The 22,009-nt window shown below is 45.2% G+C and overlaps 1 protein-coding gene across 1 annotated transcript in view; it reads right to left on the bottom strand.

Annotated features, from left to right (window-relative positions):
• LOC139274112 (uncharacterized) overlaps nt 1–22,009 on the bottom strand; it is a 438,299-nt gene that overhangs the window by 150,303 nt on the left and 265,987 nt on the right. Inside the window, 4 exon segments of the mRNA XM_070891155.1 lie at nt 217–757; nt 7,198–7,337; nt 15,564–15,968; nt 19,751–19,862. Coding sequence (XP_070747256.1) covers nt 217–757; nt 7,198–7,337; nt 15,564–15,968; nt 19,751–19,862 — 1,198 coding nt within the window.

Below are 22,009 nucleotides of genomic sequence, written 5' to 3'. Positions count from 1 at the left end.
ACTAGTGGAGGATTTAAGCATTGTCCCAGACCAGTTATCTGCATGCTGGTCATCGGTGGAAATGGGCTCATTCCACTTGGGGTCTGCATCCTGTTCATGATCGGGCTTGGCACATTTGGCCACATAAGGGTCGGGTCAGAGAGTGGGCCATTTGGCGGGAGTCCAGCCTGCAGTTGAGCCATGCTTGGGGCTGGGCTGCTCCTGTAGGTAACATACCACTTTGGTTTGGTATCACACCCTGTTTCTGAAGCCTAGTCCGATGCTTTCCCTCCAGTTCCTTCTGAATCTTGTAGATCTTCTCAGCTAGCAGATGGTAGTACTCTGCTCTGCTGTTGGCAGACTCATACATGTCTCCTTCCACCTTTCGTGCAGAAGCCACCAGGTTTTCCATCCATCTGTCTTTTAATGCTGCTGGGTGAGGTGTTGCGAATATGGCTTGAACTAGTTTGTGAACAAGGTGATTGCGCAGGTCCTGAGTGACGTCATCATGCCATGACTTCCGAATGCCAGTACTCGAGGGGGGCGTTGCTGTTGGCACTGCATTTAGATTACTAACACTGGTGCCATCACTTAGCATTGGGTTGGCTGAGGTCATGGATGACAGCAGCATAGCATCATGCAGTAAGCTGGACTGCTGGTTGGGGGTCTGCACACCCACATTACTTCCATTCACACCCATTTGGCTGGTACCCATAGCATTCATAGACTGCAGAGATTGGTGCCCCGGTGAAGATTGAGATGATTGCTGGTTCTGCATCTGAGGTTGAGGCATCTGGTTACCCTGATACGTGAGTCCAAGCGCCGCATAGGCTCTCTCTATCGAGCTCGGGTCGATCTGACTGGTAGTGTTTAAACTTGGCGTGTTCTGCTGTCCAACCCCAACTGACCCTAATGAGTTTCCTAATCCTACAGCTGCCCCAGCTAGTAATGATTGCTGGTTATGCTAGTCCCCAGCATTTTTCAAAGGGAGACAGACAGAACAGTCATTCCTTGTGCAATTCTTCCAGTGGGAGATGATCTGGCGTGATGAAGCACAGTGTGCAACCTGACAGGATTTGCCAGCCTGACAGTGGGTCATATGATTCAGGACCTTCTTCATGGTTCGGCAGTGCGGCAGGTTGCAGGGCTGCACCTCACCATTGGCTTGCTCCCGACGCTGACATTTGTGTGCATGCAGAAGCAGAACTAGCTGTTGCTGGATGAGTTTCCGTTTCTCGGGATCTGCTGTGGGTGCAGAACCCATTCCCTGCCCCGGGGGCTGCCCCATTCCTCCCTGCTGCACTGGAGAAGGCTGCTGCGGCAGGTTTGGCATCCCAGCACCACCAGCAGGTTTCTTATCCATTGTAAACTGAGGCAGGCTGTTCCCTAAGCACCATCTGCTGCCCAAGTCCACTGGTGTCAAGCATCTGACCAGCGCTCTGCCCATATGGCTGTCCATAAGGGCTAGGCATTCCCATCATTCCCATCTTGCTCATTGCACCAGGTTGGGCTCCTTTGAGACCTGCTGCCATCTGAGGAGATCCCTAGGATAACGTGTCAGCGAGTAGGTTATTTGCGTTGGACATGCCCCTGGGCTTGAGTACTGTACGTTAGGTCTGCCCCTTCCAGCACCAAGAGAGCCATTCATCACTTGTCCCTGCATCATGCCCTGAACATTGCCACTGTTCATCAGGGCTGGATTGATATTAGCATTCATGCTCATCCCAGCCTGGTCGGTTGGGCTGTTTACACCAGACATTAGACCTGTTGCTGACGTATGAAGCTGATCATGTTTCTATGGGTTCACAGACTGTGGTGTTGGAAGTCTCTGGTTTGCTCCACTTGCTCCCATCCCCATATTAGGAAGGGATGTAAGACCACCTTGAGTTAGGGGGCTCTTGATCATACTACTTAAGCTTCCTATACTGGGACTGTTCTATTGATTTTGGCTGCCTACTGATTGCACTGGACTATCCATGGATTGTGATGAGGCACCACCAGAGCTGACTGCCCCATGTCCCACATTGATACAGGAACCGCTGCCTCACAGAAGTTCTGACAGTTGTTTGTGCTTTGAGGCTGCATCTTGCACCATGCCAACCCCCGTAAGCTGAGCCAGGTCACCACCGTTGATCAGTCTAATGGATCTGAATGGATCAGTTCATCTGGCAAGTCATTCTCAAGGTCAAATAATGATCCAAAATCTGCGCCATTGCTGGCTGAGAGAGCCGGGGAGGAGGTTTTAGGCCGCTTGGCTGAAGGCGGTCCATCCAAGAGATTCTCTGCCATTTCTTCCCCCGAATTTTAAAAATTACGCCTTTCAACTGTGTGTATGTGTGTGTGTGTTTTTTTTTATCTCTCTCCCCACCTCCCTCTCCTCCCCAAGCAAACCAAAACAAGCAAAAACAACAAGAAAAACTGTGAATTAATCGATTGATCTTTCTGCTTTTCTCTTCCCCCCACCCACCCTCCCTCCCTCCCGCAGAATTATTATTTAAAACAATTATATTTTCTCTCTCTCTCTCACACACACACACATAAAGCCTAAGGCCTAATGCCAGGCCCAGGTTTCTCAGGTCGATCATCCATGGGCAGCAACAAAAAAAAATAACACGAAGGGGGAGGGAGGGGGGAAAAAGAGGGGAGAGAGAGAGAGAGAGAGAGAGAGAGAGTGAAGAAGAAAAAAAAATTTAAAAAGAAAATGAAAGATGAAGCACGGCGGCTTCTCCGACGAAAACCACATCGCGATCGCTTCACGACCCTCTTTCCTTCCACATTCCCCGCAAAATAATGAAGGAGGAAAAAACCCTTCTCTGTCAGAGGGGAGAGGGGGAATAAACCTTTTCTTTTTAAAAAATACCCCCCTTTCGATCTAATAGAGAAAACGATTCTCTCTCCTCTCTCTCTCTCTCTCGAGAAAAGCCTCAGTTCTTCACAGGGGAAAAAAATGTGAGCTAACCGTTTTTTTAAATTTACAGAAAATGTTTACATTTTTTTTCCCAAATAACGGACGGTGGGAGCCAGCCAAAAGATGAGTTTTTCCACACACACAAAAAACACACTACTTTTTTTTCCTGTATTGCTGATATAGTGTTAGTTTTCTTTGCTTTTTCCCCTCCCACCCGCTCTCTTCTCCCTTTTTTGGCATTCTCTTGTCCCTTTTTCCCCCCCCTTGCTATCTCTCTCCTCTCTCGATCCATGCAAGCCGAGCGTGTGTGTGTGTGTGTGTGTTTTGTCTCTCTCTCCCCCCCTCTTCTTTTTTTTAATCATTCCCCCCCCCCCCCACACCACCCACTTCTTTCTCTGTACCTGCCTCGGGCCGGCGCGGCTCTCTGGCGCCCTCTCCTGGCCCGCTGTATAATGTACGATTGCTGGTTGAGAGCCTTTCTTTAATCTGCTCACCACATCCTCCCAACCCGACGGCCGCCGACTCAATGCCCATTTTATTGTATTGTTTGGATTGCCGGAAAGCACACAATGGTTCGTTCTGAGTTTTATGGATTCACTGAACATTGGACGAGATTCTCGTGAATGAATTGGGCACGTTGCATCACGACATGTAATTGACCAATAAAACTGGAGCTGACGGTTTTTTAACTCCCAGGCGGGGTTTCAGTGTCAACTCATTCTTTCGCCCTGGCACCTGACGGGCATGCGCTCTTTTTACAAGACAGTCGAATATTCAGCATAACCCCGCGAGCTGGAGCTGGCACCATCCAAAGGGGAAATATTCTCCACCTCTGCATCCTTCCCATCACGCTCCCGTTTGTGGTCAGGGCTCTCATCGCTCCGGCGGTCAATCAGTTGTTTAGTCTCTCCCAACAAGGCAGATAATCTGCACTGTGGGATATTAAAGCGATGCGTCACATCCCTCGCTCTTGTGTTTACCATTACCACAACCCCTTTCGGAGCCACCACATCCTGACTCATGACTTCTCTCCAGCACAGACCGAGTCCGGCCTGACATGGTGAACTCTGCAGGGAGCAGCTGAGGGCCCATTAGTTCAGAACAGTCCCTGAGCTGTTTACAGATGAACACGTTGTGAATCACGGTTGGATTTCTTTCCTGTGCTGCACCAGTGGACTGTGATGATCAGCGGTTCAGTACCACTAATGGATTCAGTACAGCCCAACCCTGATCAGTGTAAATGGATCGAACCACCTAGATACATGTGGGAGACTGACCAGGAGAGTCTGATCAATAAAATAGAGGGATTGCCACAGCTAAACCCACCTGATCTTTATAAATGCACCAAACCATCTAACTACATATGGGGAGGGGATTGGCCAGGATGGACTGCTCATTACAACAACAACTACCACGCTCATTTACATAGCGCCGTTAACTTAGTAAATTGCCCCAAGTCAATTCACAAGAACGTAATTAGACAAAACAATATACTGAGGCAAAGAAGGAGACATGAGTACGGGTTACCAAAAGTGTGGTCAGAGATAGGTCCTGAGGATGATCTTAAATGAGGAGTGAAATGGAGAGGTTTAAGAAAGGAATACCAGAGATTGGGGCCTAGACAAGTAAAGGTACAGCCGCCAATAATGAGGTGAAGAAAGTGGAGGATGCACAATCAGCAATGCCGAGTTCATAAAATCATAGAAATTTACAGCACAGAAGGAGGCCATTCGGCCCATCATGTCCATGCTGACTGACAAAGAGCTATCCAACCTAGTCCCACTTTCCAGCTCTTGGTCCGTAGCTCTGTAGGTTACAGCACTTCAAGTGCATATCCAAGTATTTTTTAAATGTGGTCAGAATTTCTGCCTCCACCACCGTTTCATGCAGTGAGTTCCAGATCCCTACCACCTTCTGAGTGAAATAATTTGCCCATAAACCTCCACTAAACCTCCTAGCAATTACTTTAAATCTATGCCCCCTGGTTGTTGACCCATCTGCTAAGAGAAATAGGTCCTTCCTATTCACTCTATCTAGGCCCCTCATAATTTTATACTCCTCAATTAGGTCTCCCATCAGCCTTCCCTGTTCCAAAGAAAACAGACCCAACTTATCCAATCTTTCCTTATAGCTAAGATTCTCCAGTTCTGGCAACATCCTCGTAAATCTTCTTTGCACCCGTTCTGGTGCAATCACATCTTTCCTGTAGTGTGGTGACCAGAACTGCATGCAGTAATTACCTAAGTAATGTTTCATACTGTTCAAGCATAACATCCCTGCTCTTATATTCTATGCCTCGGCTAATAAAGGCAAGTATACCATATTCTTTTAATTACCATATCCACCTGGTCTGCTACTTTCAGGGATCTATGGACATGCACTCCAAGGTCCCTTTGTTTCTCTACACTTCTCAGTATCCTACCATTTAATGTGTATTCCCTTGCCTTCTTAGCCCTCGCCAAATACATTACCTTTCACTTCTCTTGATTGAATTCTATTTGCCACTATTCTACCCACCAGACCAGTCCAGTCCCTTGCTTTCTTCCTGCAGTCTGAACTGCATGGCCAATTTTTGTATCACCTGCAATCTTATTCATACCCCCGACATTCAAGTCTAAATCATTAATATATACCACAAAAAGCAAGGGAGTTCTGGGAGGTTCGTAAGGCTGGAGGAGTTTTCATGGATGGGGCAGGGCCAACGAAATGGAGGGATTTGAACACGAGAATGAGAATTTAAAAATAGAGATGTTGCTGGACAGAGAGCCAATGTAGTTTAACAAGCAAGGGGTGACATGTGAAAGGGACTTGGTGCGAGTTAGGTTATGGGCAGCAGAGTTTGAATGAGTTTAAGTTTATGCAGGGAGCAAGATGGGAGTCGGGACAGGACAGCATTGGATCGGTCCCGCCTGGAAGTGACAAAAACCTGGAGGGTTTTAGTGGCAGAAGTGGCGGAGCATGTCGAGGGAGCCTTAACTCTGTGTCTTATCCGTGCTGTAGCTGCTCTGGGAGTGTTTGATGGGACAGTGTAGAGGGAGCTTTACGCTGTATCTAACCCGTGCTGTAACTGCCCAGGGAGTGTTTGATGGGAGAGTGTAGAGGGAGGTTTAGTGTACATCTGAGCCATTTTGTACCTGCCTCTGGGAGTGTTCGATGGGACGGTGTAGAGGGAGCTTTACTCGGTATCTGACCCGTGCTGCACCTGCCCTGGGAGTGTTTGATGGGACAGTGTCGAGAGAGCTTTACTCGGTATCTGACCAGTGCTGTACCTGCCCTGGGAGTGTTTGATGGGACAGTGTAGAGGGAGATTTACTCTGTATGTGACCCATGTTGTACCTGCCTTGATAGTGTTTGACAGGACAGTGTAGCGGGAGCTTTACTCGATATCTGACCTGTGCTGTACCAGGAAAAAGAAAATGAAAGGGAAAGAAAAAGGGAGAATCGCCCTTCTCCTCTCTTAACAAGCCTGGCTTCAGCAGACAGATACCTTAGATAAGTTTTAATGATCTTTTATTTCAGCACATGCAGGCAGAGCAGCTCACGTCTCAGCAACCTGAGAGAGGATCTCCACCGAACTGTTCAGCTTTCCCCTTAATTGTACAGGTTTTGGCATATGAGTGTCCTCGTGGACGGACCTTAACAGTGACGTGATTGGTTGTACCAAGGCATGATCGAATATCCATTTGTTCCCTTCTTCCAGCTATCACTTGCCTGATATTGTTATATGGTTATATTAGTTCCTCTTTGGATGTTCTTTATTGCTCCCTTGAGCCCGAGCTCAACAAGTGGTCATCTCGTGGCTCTATTGTGTTTTATGCGTATGTGTGGTTTTAACCATACCTCTTGTTTAGCCAGCTCAATGCCTTCACAATAGCCAGATAACATCTTTGATAATCAGTCTTGCCCTTACACCCACAGAGCCATACTGTTTTGTCCGCCTTCGAAACCACAGCTACCGGGGTGGCTCAGTCACTCCTATCAGTCTTCACTAAAACTCCATTTTTTTCCCAACTTATCAAACTCTCATTCAACTGCCAATTTTAATGCATATGGTATCAGCTTTGGTATAGCAAAAATAGGTTTGACATATGACTGAATCCGAATATGTGCATTGTATCCCTTGATGCCTTAGTATGAGTCCTCAAACATGTTTGCATATTTCTCCAGCAGAGTATCTAACCGAGACTTAGCCATTTCTGTATTACAAATGCTGTACCAATCCAAACAAATTACTTTTAGCCAATCTTCGCTCAATTTATGTTTTTTGCTATTATAATAGGTAATCTTGCTTGTTGACTTTGGTAACGTACTATATATTCCAGTTGTCCAAGTGTCTGCAGTTTTTCCCCTGAATATGTTTTCAGCTTTACTGAGCTCGCTTTTAGTGGTATGCCCCTGAAATTCTTGTAATTCACATCCTGACTCATTATTGAGCAATCCACCGCTGAATCTATTGTCATATTAATGCATTGATTATTAACTTTCTGAAATGCTAACACAATGGATGTACTGGCATCCTCTTCACTGCATATACAGTAAAACCTACACTGTTTTGATTGGTTTCCACACAGTGAAGTCTTTGATTATCATTGTGCCTGTCCTTGGATTTAAATGCGGCTTGCTTGGCACCGGTAGCATCCTGCCCACTTGAACTGACACTGTTGTGCGGTATGAATGTCATTACACCTCTGACATCTATTCTTCTTGGTTTCATAACTGTCCCTCCGACTTGGGCTCACCCTTTTCTGCATTTCCACAGCCTGTGAACTGCTACTACTGCCGGTAATGGATGAAATTCCTTAATATTTGTCTCTGCCATCTCCATGGAGGTGGCTATCTTGCAAGCTTTCTCAAAAGATAGATCATCCATACCAATAATTTTGATTGGATGCGTTCATCCGTTAGTCCATATATAAATTCATCTCAAAGAGCCCTGTCTAGGAATCCTGCAAAATCGCAGTGTCACGATAATCTTCTTATGGCAACAACGTATTCACTGATGGCTTGATAACATCTTTGGTTTCTCATTGCAAACTTATAGCTCTCCGCTACTTCTAAAAGCTGTGGATCAAAATTATTCTCCAATATCGGTAGTATGTCTGAGAATGAAGCATCCTTAACCTTTCTCGGCATTAAAACATTCACTAAGGTAAATCTCTGCACCAATCATGACTGACAGAATAGCTTTCATCTTCTCGTGCACTTCTTGATTCTTTATTTGTGAATTTTCTACAAGTTCATTGACATTATTAGCTCTAAAAAAACATTTGCAATCTTTCACTGTAGGATCTAAACGATTCCTTATCCTTGTCAATGGCTCTCAAATTATGGACAGAACTCATTGTCATATCCATATCGCCTTCTTAGCTTAAAAGCCGTTAATCACTCTCATTAATCTTGAATTATTTTTCAATGACTCTAAATAGCTTTCCACAAGCTCTTTTTGTCAGTCCAACACTGTTCAGTACACACAAAAAAGATGTTACTACCACATTTTCATTTGGGAAACACGCTGCCAGTACATCTTCTTGTTGTGTTCCACTTGCATTTGCCTTCTCATCAAAGTAAATTCCTCCAAAATGTCTTCATGAAGAAACTCCCATCTTCATCGCCATTTGGTAATATATTTGCTTCAAGGGTTCATTGCTTAAGAATTCATAGCAACACATTGCTATTATGAACTAATTGGTTTATTTGGAAAAGGGATGACAATCCCACAACACATTACCAGTTCATCCACCGGCTCACAACAACCTGCCTTGTCGTTGATCCCTGAGCTCAACTGGCTGGTGTTTTACTGAGTCTTGTGAACATCACATGACTGGCTAAGCCACTCCCAACTCATGTGAGCATACAAATGCATACATTACCGTCGTTAAGAAGGTATATAGAATGCTTTCCTGTATTGCTGAGGTATAGAGACCAGGACTGTATATAGCACTAGTTAGGCCACATCTGGAGTACTGCGTGCAGTTCTGGTCACCACATTACAGGAAATATGTGATAGCACTAGAAAGAGTGCAGATGAGATTTACGAGGTGTATCCATATACCTGCTGCCCTTGTCCTTCTAGATGGTAGAGGTCGCGGGTTTGGGAAGTGCTGCTGAAGAAGCCTTGGCGAATTGCTGCATTGCATCTTATAGATGGTACACACTGCAGCCACGGTACGCCAGTGGTGGAGGGAGTGAATGTTTAAGGTGGGGTGCTGATCAAGTGGGCTGCTTGATCGAGGATGTGAGAATGTGAATTGTAGGGCTGGAGGAGGTTACAGAAATAGGGAGGCAGCGAGGATCACGGAAGGAGTTGAACAGGGGGACCAGAATTGTTGGACTGGAGGAGGTTACAGAGATAGTGGTCGAGGGCCATGGAGGGATTTCAACAGGAGGATCAGAATAGTTGGGCTGGAGAAGGTTATGGAGATAGGAAGGGGGCGAGGGACATGGAGGAATTTGAATGGGAGGATGAGAATTGTAGGGCCTGCAGGAGGTTGCAGAGATAAGGAGGGGGCGAGGGACATGGAGGAATTTGATTAGGAGGATGAGAATTGTAGGGCCTGCAGGAGGTTGCAGAGATAGGGAAGGGGCGAGGGACCAGGGAGGAATTTGAACAGGAGCATGAGAATTGCAGGACTGGAGAAGGTTAGAGATAGGGAGGGGGCGAGGCCCATGGAGGGATTTGAATGGGAGGATGAGAATTGTTGGGCTGGAGGAGGTTACAGAGATAGGAAGGGGGCGAGGGACATGGAGGGGTTTGAACAGGAGGATGAGAATTCCACAAAGGAGGTGACTGAGTCTGTGAACTAATAGTCACCGTTCACGGTTGCATGCAGTGACAGCTTTGATGAAATTATGGTTGTGTGAGCTGATCACCTAATTCCAGAGATGCCTGTGAATGTGTAGGCTGGAGCGTCCATAATTGGGCTGTGTAGCCTGATTGGGATGAGAATCAGGTGTTCAATTGTGGGCAGCTGTCAGCTCCTCGAGATCACAAGGAGAGGTTGGTGGATAGATGTCCTTTATTGAAGAAACTGGAAACTAAGTTGTAACTCAGTCGAGATGATAGAGTGCAGCAATTGGTTTAGGGCATTTCTGAGAAGTGCAGAGGAACAGAGGGACCTTGGAATGCATGACCACAGCTCCTTGAAGGTCGCAGACCAGGTAGATAAGGTAGTTAAGAAGGCATACGGAATGCTTTCCTTTATTAGCCGAGGCATGGAATACAAGAGCAGGGAGGTTATGCTTGAACTGTATAAAACACTGGTTAGGCCGCAGCTGGAGTACTGCATGCAGTTCTGGTCACCTCATTACAGGAACGGTGTGCTTGTACTGGAGAGGGTACAGAAGAGATTTACATGGGTGTTGCCAGGACGTGAGAATTATAGCTATGAGGAAAGATTCGATAGGTTGTGATTGTTTCCTTTGGAACAGAGGAATCTGAACGAAGACTTAATTGAGGTGTATAAAATTACGAGGGGCCTAGACTGAATGGACAGGAAAGCCTATTTCCCTGAGCAGAGGGGTAAATAACCAGGCGGCCTAGATTGAAAGTAATTGGTAAAAGGATTAGGGGGGATTTGAGGAGAAGAATTTCTTTACCCAGAGGGCAGTGGGGATCTGGAACTCACTGTCTGAAAGGGTGGTAGAGGCAAAAATCCTCATCATATTTAAAAGGTAATTGGATGTGCACTGGAAGTGTTGTAATCTACAGGGCTACGGGCCTAGAGCTGGAAAGTGAGATTAGGCTGGATCGCTCTTTATCGCCCAGCACAGACACGATGGGCTGAATGGCCTCCTTCTACACCATATATTTTGAAGATCAGCCATAATCTTATTGAATGGGGGCAGGCTCTAGGGGTCGAAAAGGCTTCTCCTGCTCCTAATTCTTATGTTCTTTAGCAGCAGATATACAGAGAAATAAACAATATTACTGTGATTTCCCCGCATGGAGATGTAACCGAGTCGATCCTTTTTGATTCTGACTCTCCACAACTGGTTAGGAAAAGCTGAAGTGTCAGCTGTGGCTCAGTAGGTAGCACTCTTGCCTCTGAGTCATAAGGTTGTGGTTTCAAGTCCAACTCCTTGAACCAAAAAAGCTCGGAACACTCAGTGCAATGCAGAGGGAGCACTGCATTGTCGGAGGTGCCATGTTTCAGATGAGACGTTAAACGCAGGCCCCTTCTGCTCTCTCAGGTGGATGTAGAAGATGCCACGGCACAAGAGCAGGGGAGTTATACCGGGTGTCGTGGGCAACATTTATCCCTCAGTCAACATCACTTAAAAAAACAGATTATATGCTCATTGTCACATTGCTGTTTGTGGGAGCTTGCTTGTGTGAAAATTGGCTGTCGCGTTTCCGTGTTACTTCATTGACTGTAAAGGGCTTAAGAAATGTGTGTCTTTCTTTTTTCAAGTTGGGGGAGAGTGAAGTCATTCACTTTGGACATAAGAAAGATAGATGTTTCTAAATGCTGAGACGCTGGAGAATGTGTAAGTGATGAGAGATTTACGGGTCCAAGTACATAATTCAATGAAAGTTAGTGAGCAGGTACAATGAATAATTAAGTTTCTAATAGAATGTTGGTCTTTATCCAGAGACGTTTGAAGAGCAAAGGGCTGGAAATTCACCCTCTGGGACCAGGGCGCAAATTGTGGAGAGGAGCGGAAAGAGTAACCATGCCAGTCATATATGTCCAGCTTGAGCCTGCTAAGATTGACCCTAGTCTCATAGAATCGTAGAATGGTTACAGCATGGAAAAAGGCCTTTCGGTCTGTCAATCCCGTGCTGACTCTCTGCAAGAGCACTTCAGCTCGTCCCACTACCCCTGCCCTTTCCCCATAGCCCTGTATTTTCTTCCTTCAGATACTTATCCAATTCCCTTTTGAAAGCCAAAATTGAGTCTGCCCCCACCACCCATTCCAGATCCTAACCACTCGCTGCATATAAAAATTTCTCCGTGTCACCTTTGGTTCTTCTGCCAATCATCTTAAATCTGTGTCTTCTAGTTCTCGACCCTTCTGCCAATGCGAACAGTTTCTCTCTATCTACTCTGTCTACATGCCTCATGATTTGAATACCTCTATCAAATCTTCTCTCTCTCTCCTCTGCTCTGAGGTGTACAACACCAGCTACTCCAGTCTGTCCAAGGAAGTGAAGTCCTTCATCCCTCGGCTCAATCTCGTAAATCTTTTCTAAACCCTCTCTAAGGCCTTCACACCCTTCATAAAGTGCCCAGAACTGGACACAATACTCCAGTTGAGGCCGAACAAGTGCTTTACAAAGGCTTATCATAACTCCCTTGCTTTTGTACTCTATGCCTCTATTTATAAAGCCCAGGATTGTGTAAGTTTTTTTAACTGCTTTCTCAACCTGCTCTGCCACCTTCAGTGGTTTGTGCACATAAAACTCCAGGTCTCGCTGTCCCTGCATCCCCTTTAGAATTGTACCCTTTAGTTTATATTTCCTTTCCTCATTCTTTCTAACAAAGTGTATCAATTCCACTTTTCTGTGTTAAATTTCATCTGCCACGTGTCCGCCCATTTCACCAGCCTGTCTATGTCCTCTTGAAGTCTATCACTATCTCCTCACTGTTCACTATACTGCCAAGTATAGTTTCATCTGCAAATTTTGAAATTGTGACCTGTATATCCGCATCCAAGTCATTAATATATATCAAGAAAAGCAGTGGTCCTGGAAGCGACCCCTGGGGAAACACCACTGTATATTGATGAATGATTGATGCTTCTATATTGAAGTCCACTGCAAAATGCGGCAAAGGGAAGGAATCGAATCAGAGAACATCACCAGTTTATTTTAGTGTACTTGAATTCATTCTCCGAATGTGAGCGTCGTTGGCAAGGACGAGATTTTATTGTTTATCCCTGGTTGTCCTAGAGAAAGTGGTTAGCTGTGCTCCACACTGTTACAATTGAGTTAGATACAGGCTAAGGGAAGTTCATGTCTAACTAACTTAATTGAACTAACGAGGTGGATCGATATGAGCAGCGCAGTTTAGGTTGTCTATGTCGATTTTAGCAAGACCTTTGACAGGATCCCACATGGCAGGCTGATCAAAAAAGTAAAGATCCTAGGGATCCAATGGAAAGTGGCAAGTTGGATCCAAAATTGGCTCAGTGGCAGGTAGCAAAGGGTAATGGTCGATGGATACTTTTGTGACTGGAAGGCTGTTTCCAGTGGTGTTCCGCAGGGCTCAGTACTAGGTCCCCTGATTTTTCTGGTATATATCAATGAATTAGACTTCAATGTAAGGGGCATGATGGAGAAGTTTGAAGATGATACAACATTGGCCAAGCTGTTGATAGTGAAGAAGAAAGCTGTAGACGGCAGGAAGATATCAATGGACTCGTCAGGTGGGCAGAAAAGTGGCAATTGGAATTCAATCCAGAGAAATGTGAGGTAATGCATTGGGGGAGAGCTAACAGGGCAAGGGAATTCACAAAAATGGTAGGATACTGAACAATGTAGAGGAATAAAGGGACCTTGGAGTGCATGTCTACAGATCACTGAAGGTAGCAGGCCAGGTAGATAAGGTGGTTAAGAAGGCATACTGAATGCTTGCCTTTATTAGCCGAAGCATAGAATACAAGAGCAGTGAGGTTATGCTTGAACTGTATAAAACACTAGTTAGGCCACAGCTGAAGTACTGCATACAGTTCTGGTCACCATATTACAAGAAAGATGTGATTCCATTAAAGAGGGTACAGAGGAGATTTACCAGGATGTTGCCAGAATTCTAACTATGATGAAAGATTGGATAAGCTGGGGTTGTTTTCTTTGGAACAGAGAAGGCTGAGGGTAGACTTGATTGAGGTGTATAAAATTACGAGGGACCTTGATAGAGTGTACAGGAAGGACCCATTTCGCTTAGCAGAAAGGTCAATAAGCAGGGGGCATAGATTTAAAATAATTGGTAGCAGGATTAAAGGGGAGTTGAGGAGAAATATTTTCACTCAGAGAATGCTGTGGGTCTGGATATCACTGCCTGAAAGAGGCAGACCACCCTCAATGCAATTAGAAAGTAATTGGATGTGCGCTTGAAGTGCTGTACCTACATGGCTATGGACCAAGAGCTGGAAAGTGGGATTAGGCTGGGTAGTTCTTTATCAGCTGGCGTGGGCACGATGGGCTGAATGGCCACCTTCTATGCCATGACTTTATATGATTCTGTGATGAAGCAGACTCTGTGACCTGGTCTGTAACTGTTACCCTAACCCAGCCTGTTATCATTACTCTTGTCTGATTGCAGTGATATTTATAGGGTTATGGTCGCTGCATAAGGTTCAGAGCTATGGCTAGAGCTAAGGCTAACTGAGAATCTTACTGTCTCTCCCTTCCTCCAACGTACTGCGACACCATTCAGTCCTCTGACTCTGGCATGTTATCTCCCTGTCCCCCTTGTATCTTTTCATAGTTTTCGGTCCCCGCCACAAACTCCATTCCCTAGCCACTGACTCCATCCCTCTCCCAACTTCTGTGTAAGGCTGAACCAGACTGTTTGCAACTTTGGTGTCATATTTTGCCCTGAAATGAGCTACTGACCACATTGCCGCTGCATAACTAAGACCACCTATTTCAACCTATGTAGCATCGCCGTCTCCACCCCTGCCTTAAATAATCCACTGCAGAAGCCCTCATCCATGTCTTTGTTAACTTTAGACTTGACTATTCCAACACACTGCTGGGTGGCGTCCCATGTTTTACCCTATGGAAACTAGATGTAATACAAATCTTGGCTGCCCATGTCCTAACTCACACCAAGTCCCGCTCACTCATCACCCATGTGCTCGCTGACCTACTTTGGCTTCCTGTTAAGCAATGCATCGATTTCAAAATTCTCATCCTTATTTTCAAATCACTCCATGCCCTCGCCCCTCTCTATCTCTGTAATCTCCTCCAGTCCTATAACCCCCCTGAGATATCTCTGCTCCTCTAATTCTTCCCTCTTGAGCATCCTTGATTGTAATAGCTTAACCATTGGTGGGCGAGCCTTCTGTTGCCTCGGCCCCAAGCTCTGGAACTCCCTCCCTAAACTTTTCCACCTCTCTACCTCTCTTTCCTCCTTCAAGACGCTTCTTAAAACCTACCTCTTTGACGGAGCTTCTGGTTATCTGCACTAATTCCTACTTATGTGGCTTGGTGTCAGTTTTTAAAAAAAACTCATAATACTCCTGTGAAGCACCGTGGGACGTTTCACTATGTTAAAGGTGCTATATAAATAGAAGTTGTTGTTGTTGGTTCCATTGTGAGACTTTTACCTGTATCCACCCTATTAACATCATAGAATCGTAGAATGGTTATAGCACAGAAGGAAGCCATTCGGCCCATCGAGCCCATGCCACTCGCTGCAAGAGCATTTCAGCTAATCCCACTCACCTGTCCTTTCCCCATAGCCCTGTAAATATGTTCCCTTAAGCTACTCATCCAATTTCCTTTTGAAAGCCACAATTGAGTCTGCCTCCACCAGCCTTTCAGGCCATGCATTCCAGATCCCAAAAACTCGCTGCGTAAATCAAAGTTCTTACTCGTGCTGCCTTTGGTTCTTCTGCCAACCACCTTCCATCTATGTCCTCTGGTTCTCGACCCTTCCACCAATGGGGACAGTTTCTCTCTATCTACTCTGTCTAGACCCCCTTCATAACCCCTCATTATTCTTCTCACCACCCTCCCATTGAGTTTCAGGGCCTCTTTTGGTGATCCTGTAAATGTTGATTTCTTGTTTCGGCACTCTGTGAATAATCTCAGAGTTAAAATGCAGTGGAATGAGTTTCTCGTGGAACTCCAGTGCCCCCATGGGTTCACACATCCTGGAAGATAAGTAGATGACTGTCTTGTGGTTGCTCAGGTATTGAAGGGTTTTGATTAGTGAGAGGGCTTCACGAGGCTGGTAGACGATGTCTGAACCTAAGATGATGTCGTAGTCTGTGGGAAACTGCTCCTGGTCCTTACCCCATGAGAGAGCAGAGACCTTTGAGCGCTGGATAATGTCACTGGGGATGTTGCTGGCGATGTTGTATTCAATCTGATGCAGAACGATTGGCTGATCTGTCAATGTTACATCGCCACCTGCCCAAAGAATATGAAAGAATCATTTTTTTTATTCGTTCCTGGGATGTGGGCGCCGCTGGTAGGGCTGGCATTTATTGGCCATCACCTTAATGGATTACATAGGATATACGGCGCAGAAACATGGAATTTGGCCCAACCAGCCCATGCTGCAGTTTATGCTCTACTCGAGCCTCCTCCCATCTTTCCTCATCTAAATCTATCAGCATAACCATAATATTCCCATATCCTTTGATTCCTTTAATATCTATCAATCTCAGCCTTGAATTTACACAGCGATTGAGACTCCACAGCCCTCTGGGGTAGAGAATTCCAAAGATTCACAACCCTCTGAGTTAAGAAGTTTCTTCTTGTCTCAGTCCTAAATGGCCGACTCCTTATTCTGAGACTGTGACCCCTGGAACTAGACTCTCCAGCCAGGGGAAACATCCTCCCTGCATCTACCCTGTCAAGCCTGTCAGAATTTTATATGTTTAAGTCAGACTACTGCTAATGCAGCACCCTTGTTTAAGAAGGGAGAAAGGGATAGGCCAAGTAATTACAGGCCTGTCAGCCTAATGTCAGTGGTAGGAAAATTATTGGAAAACATCCTGAAAGACAGGATAAATCTACATTTGGAAAGACAAGGATTAATTAGGGACAGTCAGCACGGATTTTTTAAGGGAAGATCATGTTTGACTAACCTGATTGAATTTTTTGAGGAGGTAACCAGGAGGGTTAATGAGAGTAGTGCATACGATGTAGTGTATATGGACTTTAGCAAAGCTTTTGATAAGGTCCCACATGGTAGACTGGTCACGAAGTTTAAAACCGATGGGATCCAGGGCAAAGTGGCTAGTTGTATCCAAAATTAGCTTAGAGGTAGGAAGCACAGGAAATCATTGATGGATGTTTTTGTGACTGGAAGGATGTTACCAGTGGGGTTATGCAGGGCTCAGTACTGAGTGCCTTGCTTTTTGTGGTATACATCAATGATCTAGATTTGAATGTAGGGAGTATGATTAAGAAGTTTTCAGATGACATTAAAATGGCTGTGTGGTTGATAATGAAGAGGAAAGTCATGGAATGCAAGAGGATATCAATCTACTGGTCAGGTGGCCAGAGCAGTGGCAAATGGAACTTTATTTGGAGAAGTGTGAGATAATGCACTTTGGAAGGGCTAATAAGGAAAGGGTATACACATTAAGCGGTAGGCCATTTAAAAGTGTAGACGAACAAAGGGACCTTGGAGTGCTTGTCTACAGATCCCTGAATGTAGCAGGCCAGGTAGATAAGTTAGTTAAGAAAGCATATGGAATGCTTGCCTTCATTGGCTGGGGCATTGAATATAAGAGCAGGGAGGTTATGCTTAAATTGTATAATACTTTGGTTAGGCCACAGCTGGAGTACCGCGTGCAAAAAGCAAGGACGTGATTGCACTAGAGACGATGCAGAGTAGATTTACTAGGATGATGCCTGGAATGGAGAATCTTAGCTATGGGGACAGATTGGATAGGCGGGGTTTGTTCTCATTGGAGCAGAGGAGGTTGAGAGGATACCTCATTGAGGTGTACAAAATTTTGAGGGCCTGGATATAGTGGATAGCAAGGGCCTATTTCCCTTGGTGGAGCGGTCAATTACGAGGGGGCATAGTTTTAAGGTGGGTAGTGGAAGGTTCAGAGAGGATTTGAGGGGAGGTTTCTTCACGCAAAGGGTTGTGGGGGTCTGGAACTCACTGCCTGGAAGTGTGGGGGGTGCAGAAACCCTCATCACATTTAAAAGGTGCTTGGATGGGCACGTAAAATGCTGTAACTTGCAGGGTTACGGACCTAGAGCTGGTAAGTGGGATTAGACTGGATACCTCTTGTTGGCTGGTGTCGATACGATGGTAAGTACTGCAGGGAATCGAATACGGCCAGGGTGATCTCCTGGACTAGTTTTGATCGCTTGGATGGGTTGGAGTGGAATTTTCCCAGATTTTTTTCCCTCTGTTGGCTTGAGTTTTAATCTGTTTTTTGCCTCTCCCAGGAGATCACATGGCTTCAGTTGGGGTGGAGTATAGAGTGTTTCGGTGCAATGGATGTTGCAGTTGTGTGGGGCGGACTGGTTAGGCTGGGTGCTCTTTACCTTTCCGCCATTGTTCATTGTTCAAAGGTTTATATGTAACCTTCAGGATTGCTGATTGAGGGCCATGTGGTTATTTTTCAGCTGACACAGACACGATGGCTCCGTCCGTGCTGTAGATTTCTATATTTCTTCTATTTTTCTACTTCTCGTTCTTCTAAACTCTAAAGAATATAGGCCTAGTCTACTCATCTAACTCTCTCAGCATAATCCTCTATTCTCTTCTCCCTCATATACTTGTCCAGCCTCCTCATTAATGGATCTATATTATCTACTTCAACCACTCCCCATGGTAGTGAGTTCCACATTCTCACCACTCTCTGTGTAAAGAAACGTCTTCTGAATTCCCTCTTGGATTTCTTGGTGACTGTCTTATATTGATGCCCTGTAGTTATGCTCTTCCCCACAAATGGAAACACTCTCTCTGTATCCGCTCTACCAAAACCTTTCACAATTTAGGTCACCCCGATGCTTTTTTCAAGTGAAAAGAAACCAAGCCTGTTCATCCTTTCCTGATATGTATACCCTCGCATTTCTGATATCAACCTTGTAAATCTTTGCACCCTCTCCAGCGCCTCTATATAATTTTTATAATATGACGACCAGAACTGTATGCGGTTCGCCAAGTGTGGTCTCACCAAGGTTCAATACAGGTTTAGCATAACTTGCCTATTTTTCAATTCTATCCCTCTAGAAATAAACCCTAGTGCTTGGTTTGCTTTTTTACAGCCTTGTTAACCTGTGTCACAATGTTTAGTGATTTGTGTATTTAACTCTGAGATCCATTTGTTCTTCTACCCCACCTAGACTCGCACCCTCCAAGTAATAATCACTGAATGATAGAAATTTACAGCACTGAATGTAACCATTTCAGCCGATCGTGTCCACACCAGCCGACAAACAGCTATACAGCCGAATCCCACTTTCCAGCTCTTGATCCATAGCCTTGTAGGTTATGGCACTGAAAGTGTACATCGAAGTACTTTTTAAATGTGGCAAGGTTTTCTGCCTCTACCACCCTTTCAGACAGTGAATTTCAGACTCCCACCACATTCTGGGTGAAAAAAATCCTCTCAATTCCACTCTAAACTTGCTACAAATTACATGGAATCTATGCCCTGGTTGTTGACTTCTGTGCTAAGGGAAATAGGTCCTTTGTATCCACTCTATCTAGGCCCCTCAAAATTTTATACACCTGAATCATGTCTCCCCCAGCCTCCTCTGTTCCAAAGAAAACAACCCCAGACTATCCAATCTGTCCTCATAGCTAAGATTCTCCACTCCCGGCAACATCCTCCTAAATCTCCTCTGTACCCTCTCCAGTGCAATCACATTCTTCCTGTAATGTGGTGACCAGAACTGCATGAAGTACTCTAGCTGTGGCCTAACTAGTGTTTTATACAGTTCAAGTATTCCATATGCCATCTTAGCCACCTTATCTACCTGTCCTGATACCTTCAGGGATCTGTGGAACTGCATCCATGATCCCTTTGTTCCTCTACACTTCAGTGTCCGACCATTTATTGTGCATTCCCCTTCCTCGTTCGCCCTCCCTAATTGAAAGTGACCTCACTATTCTTCCCACCAAAATGTGCTACTTCACATTTATCTGTGTTGAACTTGTGTCAGTTTCTACCATGATACTTACAATGGGCTATCGCTTGGAGTCTTTCACTCACCCAGCAAGACGGCAAGGATCCCAACGATCCCAGTGCCTGAGCCCAATTCAATCACCTTCTTCCCAGAAAAGTTCAGCTGCTCCATCTCAAAGTACTGGCAGAGAACAATGCCCTGAAATTAAGAAAGCAAATGGTATGTTGACCTTTATTACAAGAGGATTTGAATGTAAGAGTAAAGACGCTTTACTGCAATTATATAGGGCCCTGATGAAACCGCACCTGGAGTATTGTGTACAGTTTTGGTCTCCTTACCTAAGGAAGGATATACTTGGCATTGAGGGAATGCAACTAAGGTTCACCAGACTGATTCCTGGGATGGGGGATTTTCCTATGAGGAGAGATTGTGTAGAATGGGCCTATATTCTCTAGAGTTTAGAAGAATGAGAGGTGATCTCATTGAAACATACAGAATTCTTACAGGGCTTGACAGGGTGGCTGCAGGGAGGATGTTTCCTGTGGCTGGGGAGTCTAGAACCAGGAGTCACAGTCTCAGAATAAGGGCTCGGCCATTTAGGACTGAGATGAGGAGGAACTTCTTCATTCAGATTGTTGTGAATCTTTGGAATTCTCCACTCCAGAGAGCTCAGTCGTTGGGTATATTCAAGACAGAGGTCAATAAATATTTGGATATTAAGGAAATAAAGGGATATGGGGATAGTGCAGGAAAATGGAGTTGAGGTAGAACATACACCCATGATATTGAGGGTGGAGCTGGCTCGATGGGCCAAATGGCCTACTCCTGTTCCTAATTCTTATGTTCTTATGTAAATAACACGTTGAATTAACATTAGAAATGTCTCATTAGAAACATTTCTGCAATACAGTACATGTTGCAAGGGAAGAGGTCAACTCCAGTAAATAGTTCCATGTGGATATAAATCCAATATTTGGCTCCAAGTAGGATTTTAAAAATTGGAACGTGATGTCAGGAAGGATGTAATCTCAATACATGGTGCCAAGGATTGTGTATACATGGTGCTAAAGAGGGTGGGGAATCAGTACATGATGCAATTGAGAGTAGTAACCTAAGGCACGGTGCCAGAGTGTAGATAGAGATTTCACCAATCTGTGCACCATGCCAGGGAAGTTATATCTGTGCTCCTCCACTTCTGTGGTCTTGAGCATCCTGAATTTCCATCGCACCACCATTGGCAGCCGTGCCTTCAGCTGCCTAGGGTCCTAAGCTCTGGAATTCCCTCCCCAACCCTCTCTGCTCCTTCCGTTCCTTCTTTAAGACCCCTGTTAAAACCGACCTCTTTTGTCATCTGTCTTAATAGCTCCTTATGTGATGCTGTGTCAAATTTTGTTTGATAATTCTCCTGTGAAGCACCTTGGGATGTTTTGCTAACTTAAAGGTGCTATATAAATACAAGTTAATGTTGTTGACCCTCTCTCTCTCCCTCTCTGACCCTTTGTGTCTTTCTCTCTCTCTGTGACCCCTGTCCCTCTCTCCGTCCTATCCGTGTTTCTCTCTTTCTTTTATTCATTCCAGGGATGTGGGCGTCACTGGCAAGGCATTTATCGCCCATCTCTAATTGCCCTGGAGAAGGTGGTGCTAAGCCGCCTTCTTGAACCGCTGCAGTCCCATATATATCCATGTGCAGATTCTTTGTGTCTTCTTCATAACTTTGGGCTTATGGTTCCCAAAGCTCTCCACCGTTGGGTATTCTGCGCCTCATGTCTGCGCCTGCTGCAGTCTAATGGATGGAGATTCCTAAGATAATGTAACAGAACCAGTATCACAATATTAGGTGACTGACGGGATGGTAGAAGGCAAAGAGGATAACCTGGGTTTTTCCCCATCTAGCAATCCTGATGTTCTGATGTACATCCAACAACAACAGCAACAACAACAGCTTTTATTTAGATAGCACCTTTAACGTAGAGAAACGACCCAAGGCGCTTCACAGGAGTATCATGCAATAAAAATTTGACACCGAGCCGCATAATTATCGCAGGTGACCAAAAATTTTGTCCAAGAGGTAGGTTTTAAGGAGCATGTTGAAAGAGGAAAGAGAAGTAGAGAGGCGGCAAGGTTTAGGCAGGAAGTTCCAGTGCTTGTGGCCTAGGCAACAGAAGGCACGGCCCTAATGGTTGAGCAATTATAATGAGCGATGCTCAGAACGGCTGGATTCGAGGAGCGCAGACATCTCTGGGATTGTGGGGCTGGAGGAGATCACAGAGATTGTAGGGGTGAGGGCATGGAGGTTTTTGAAAACAAGGATGAGAATTTTGAAATCAAGGCATTGCTTAACAGGA

This window comes from Pristiophorus japonicus, chromosome 9, assembly GCF_044704955.1.
Source record: "Pristiophorus japonicus isolate sPriJap1 chromosome 9, sPriJap1.hap1, whole genome shotgun sequence".
NCBI lineage: Eukaryota > Metazoa > Chordata > Chondrichthyes > Pristiophoridae > Pristiophorus > Pristiophorus japonicus.
Note: the sequence above shows the minus strand (reverse complement) of the source record. Positions and strands in the feature narration are given on the sequence as shown.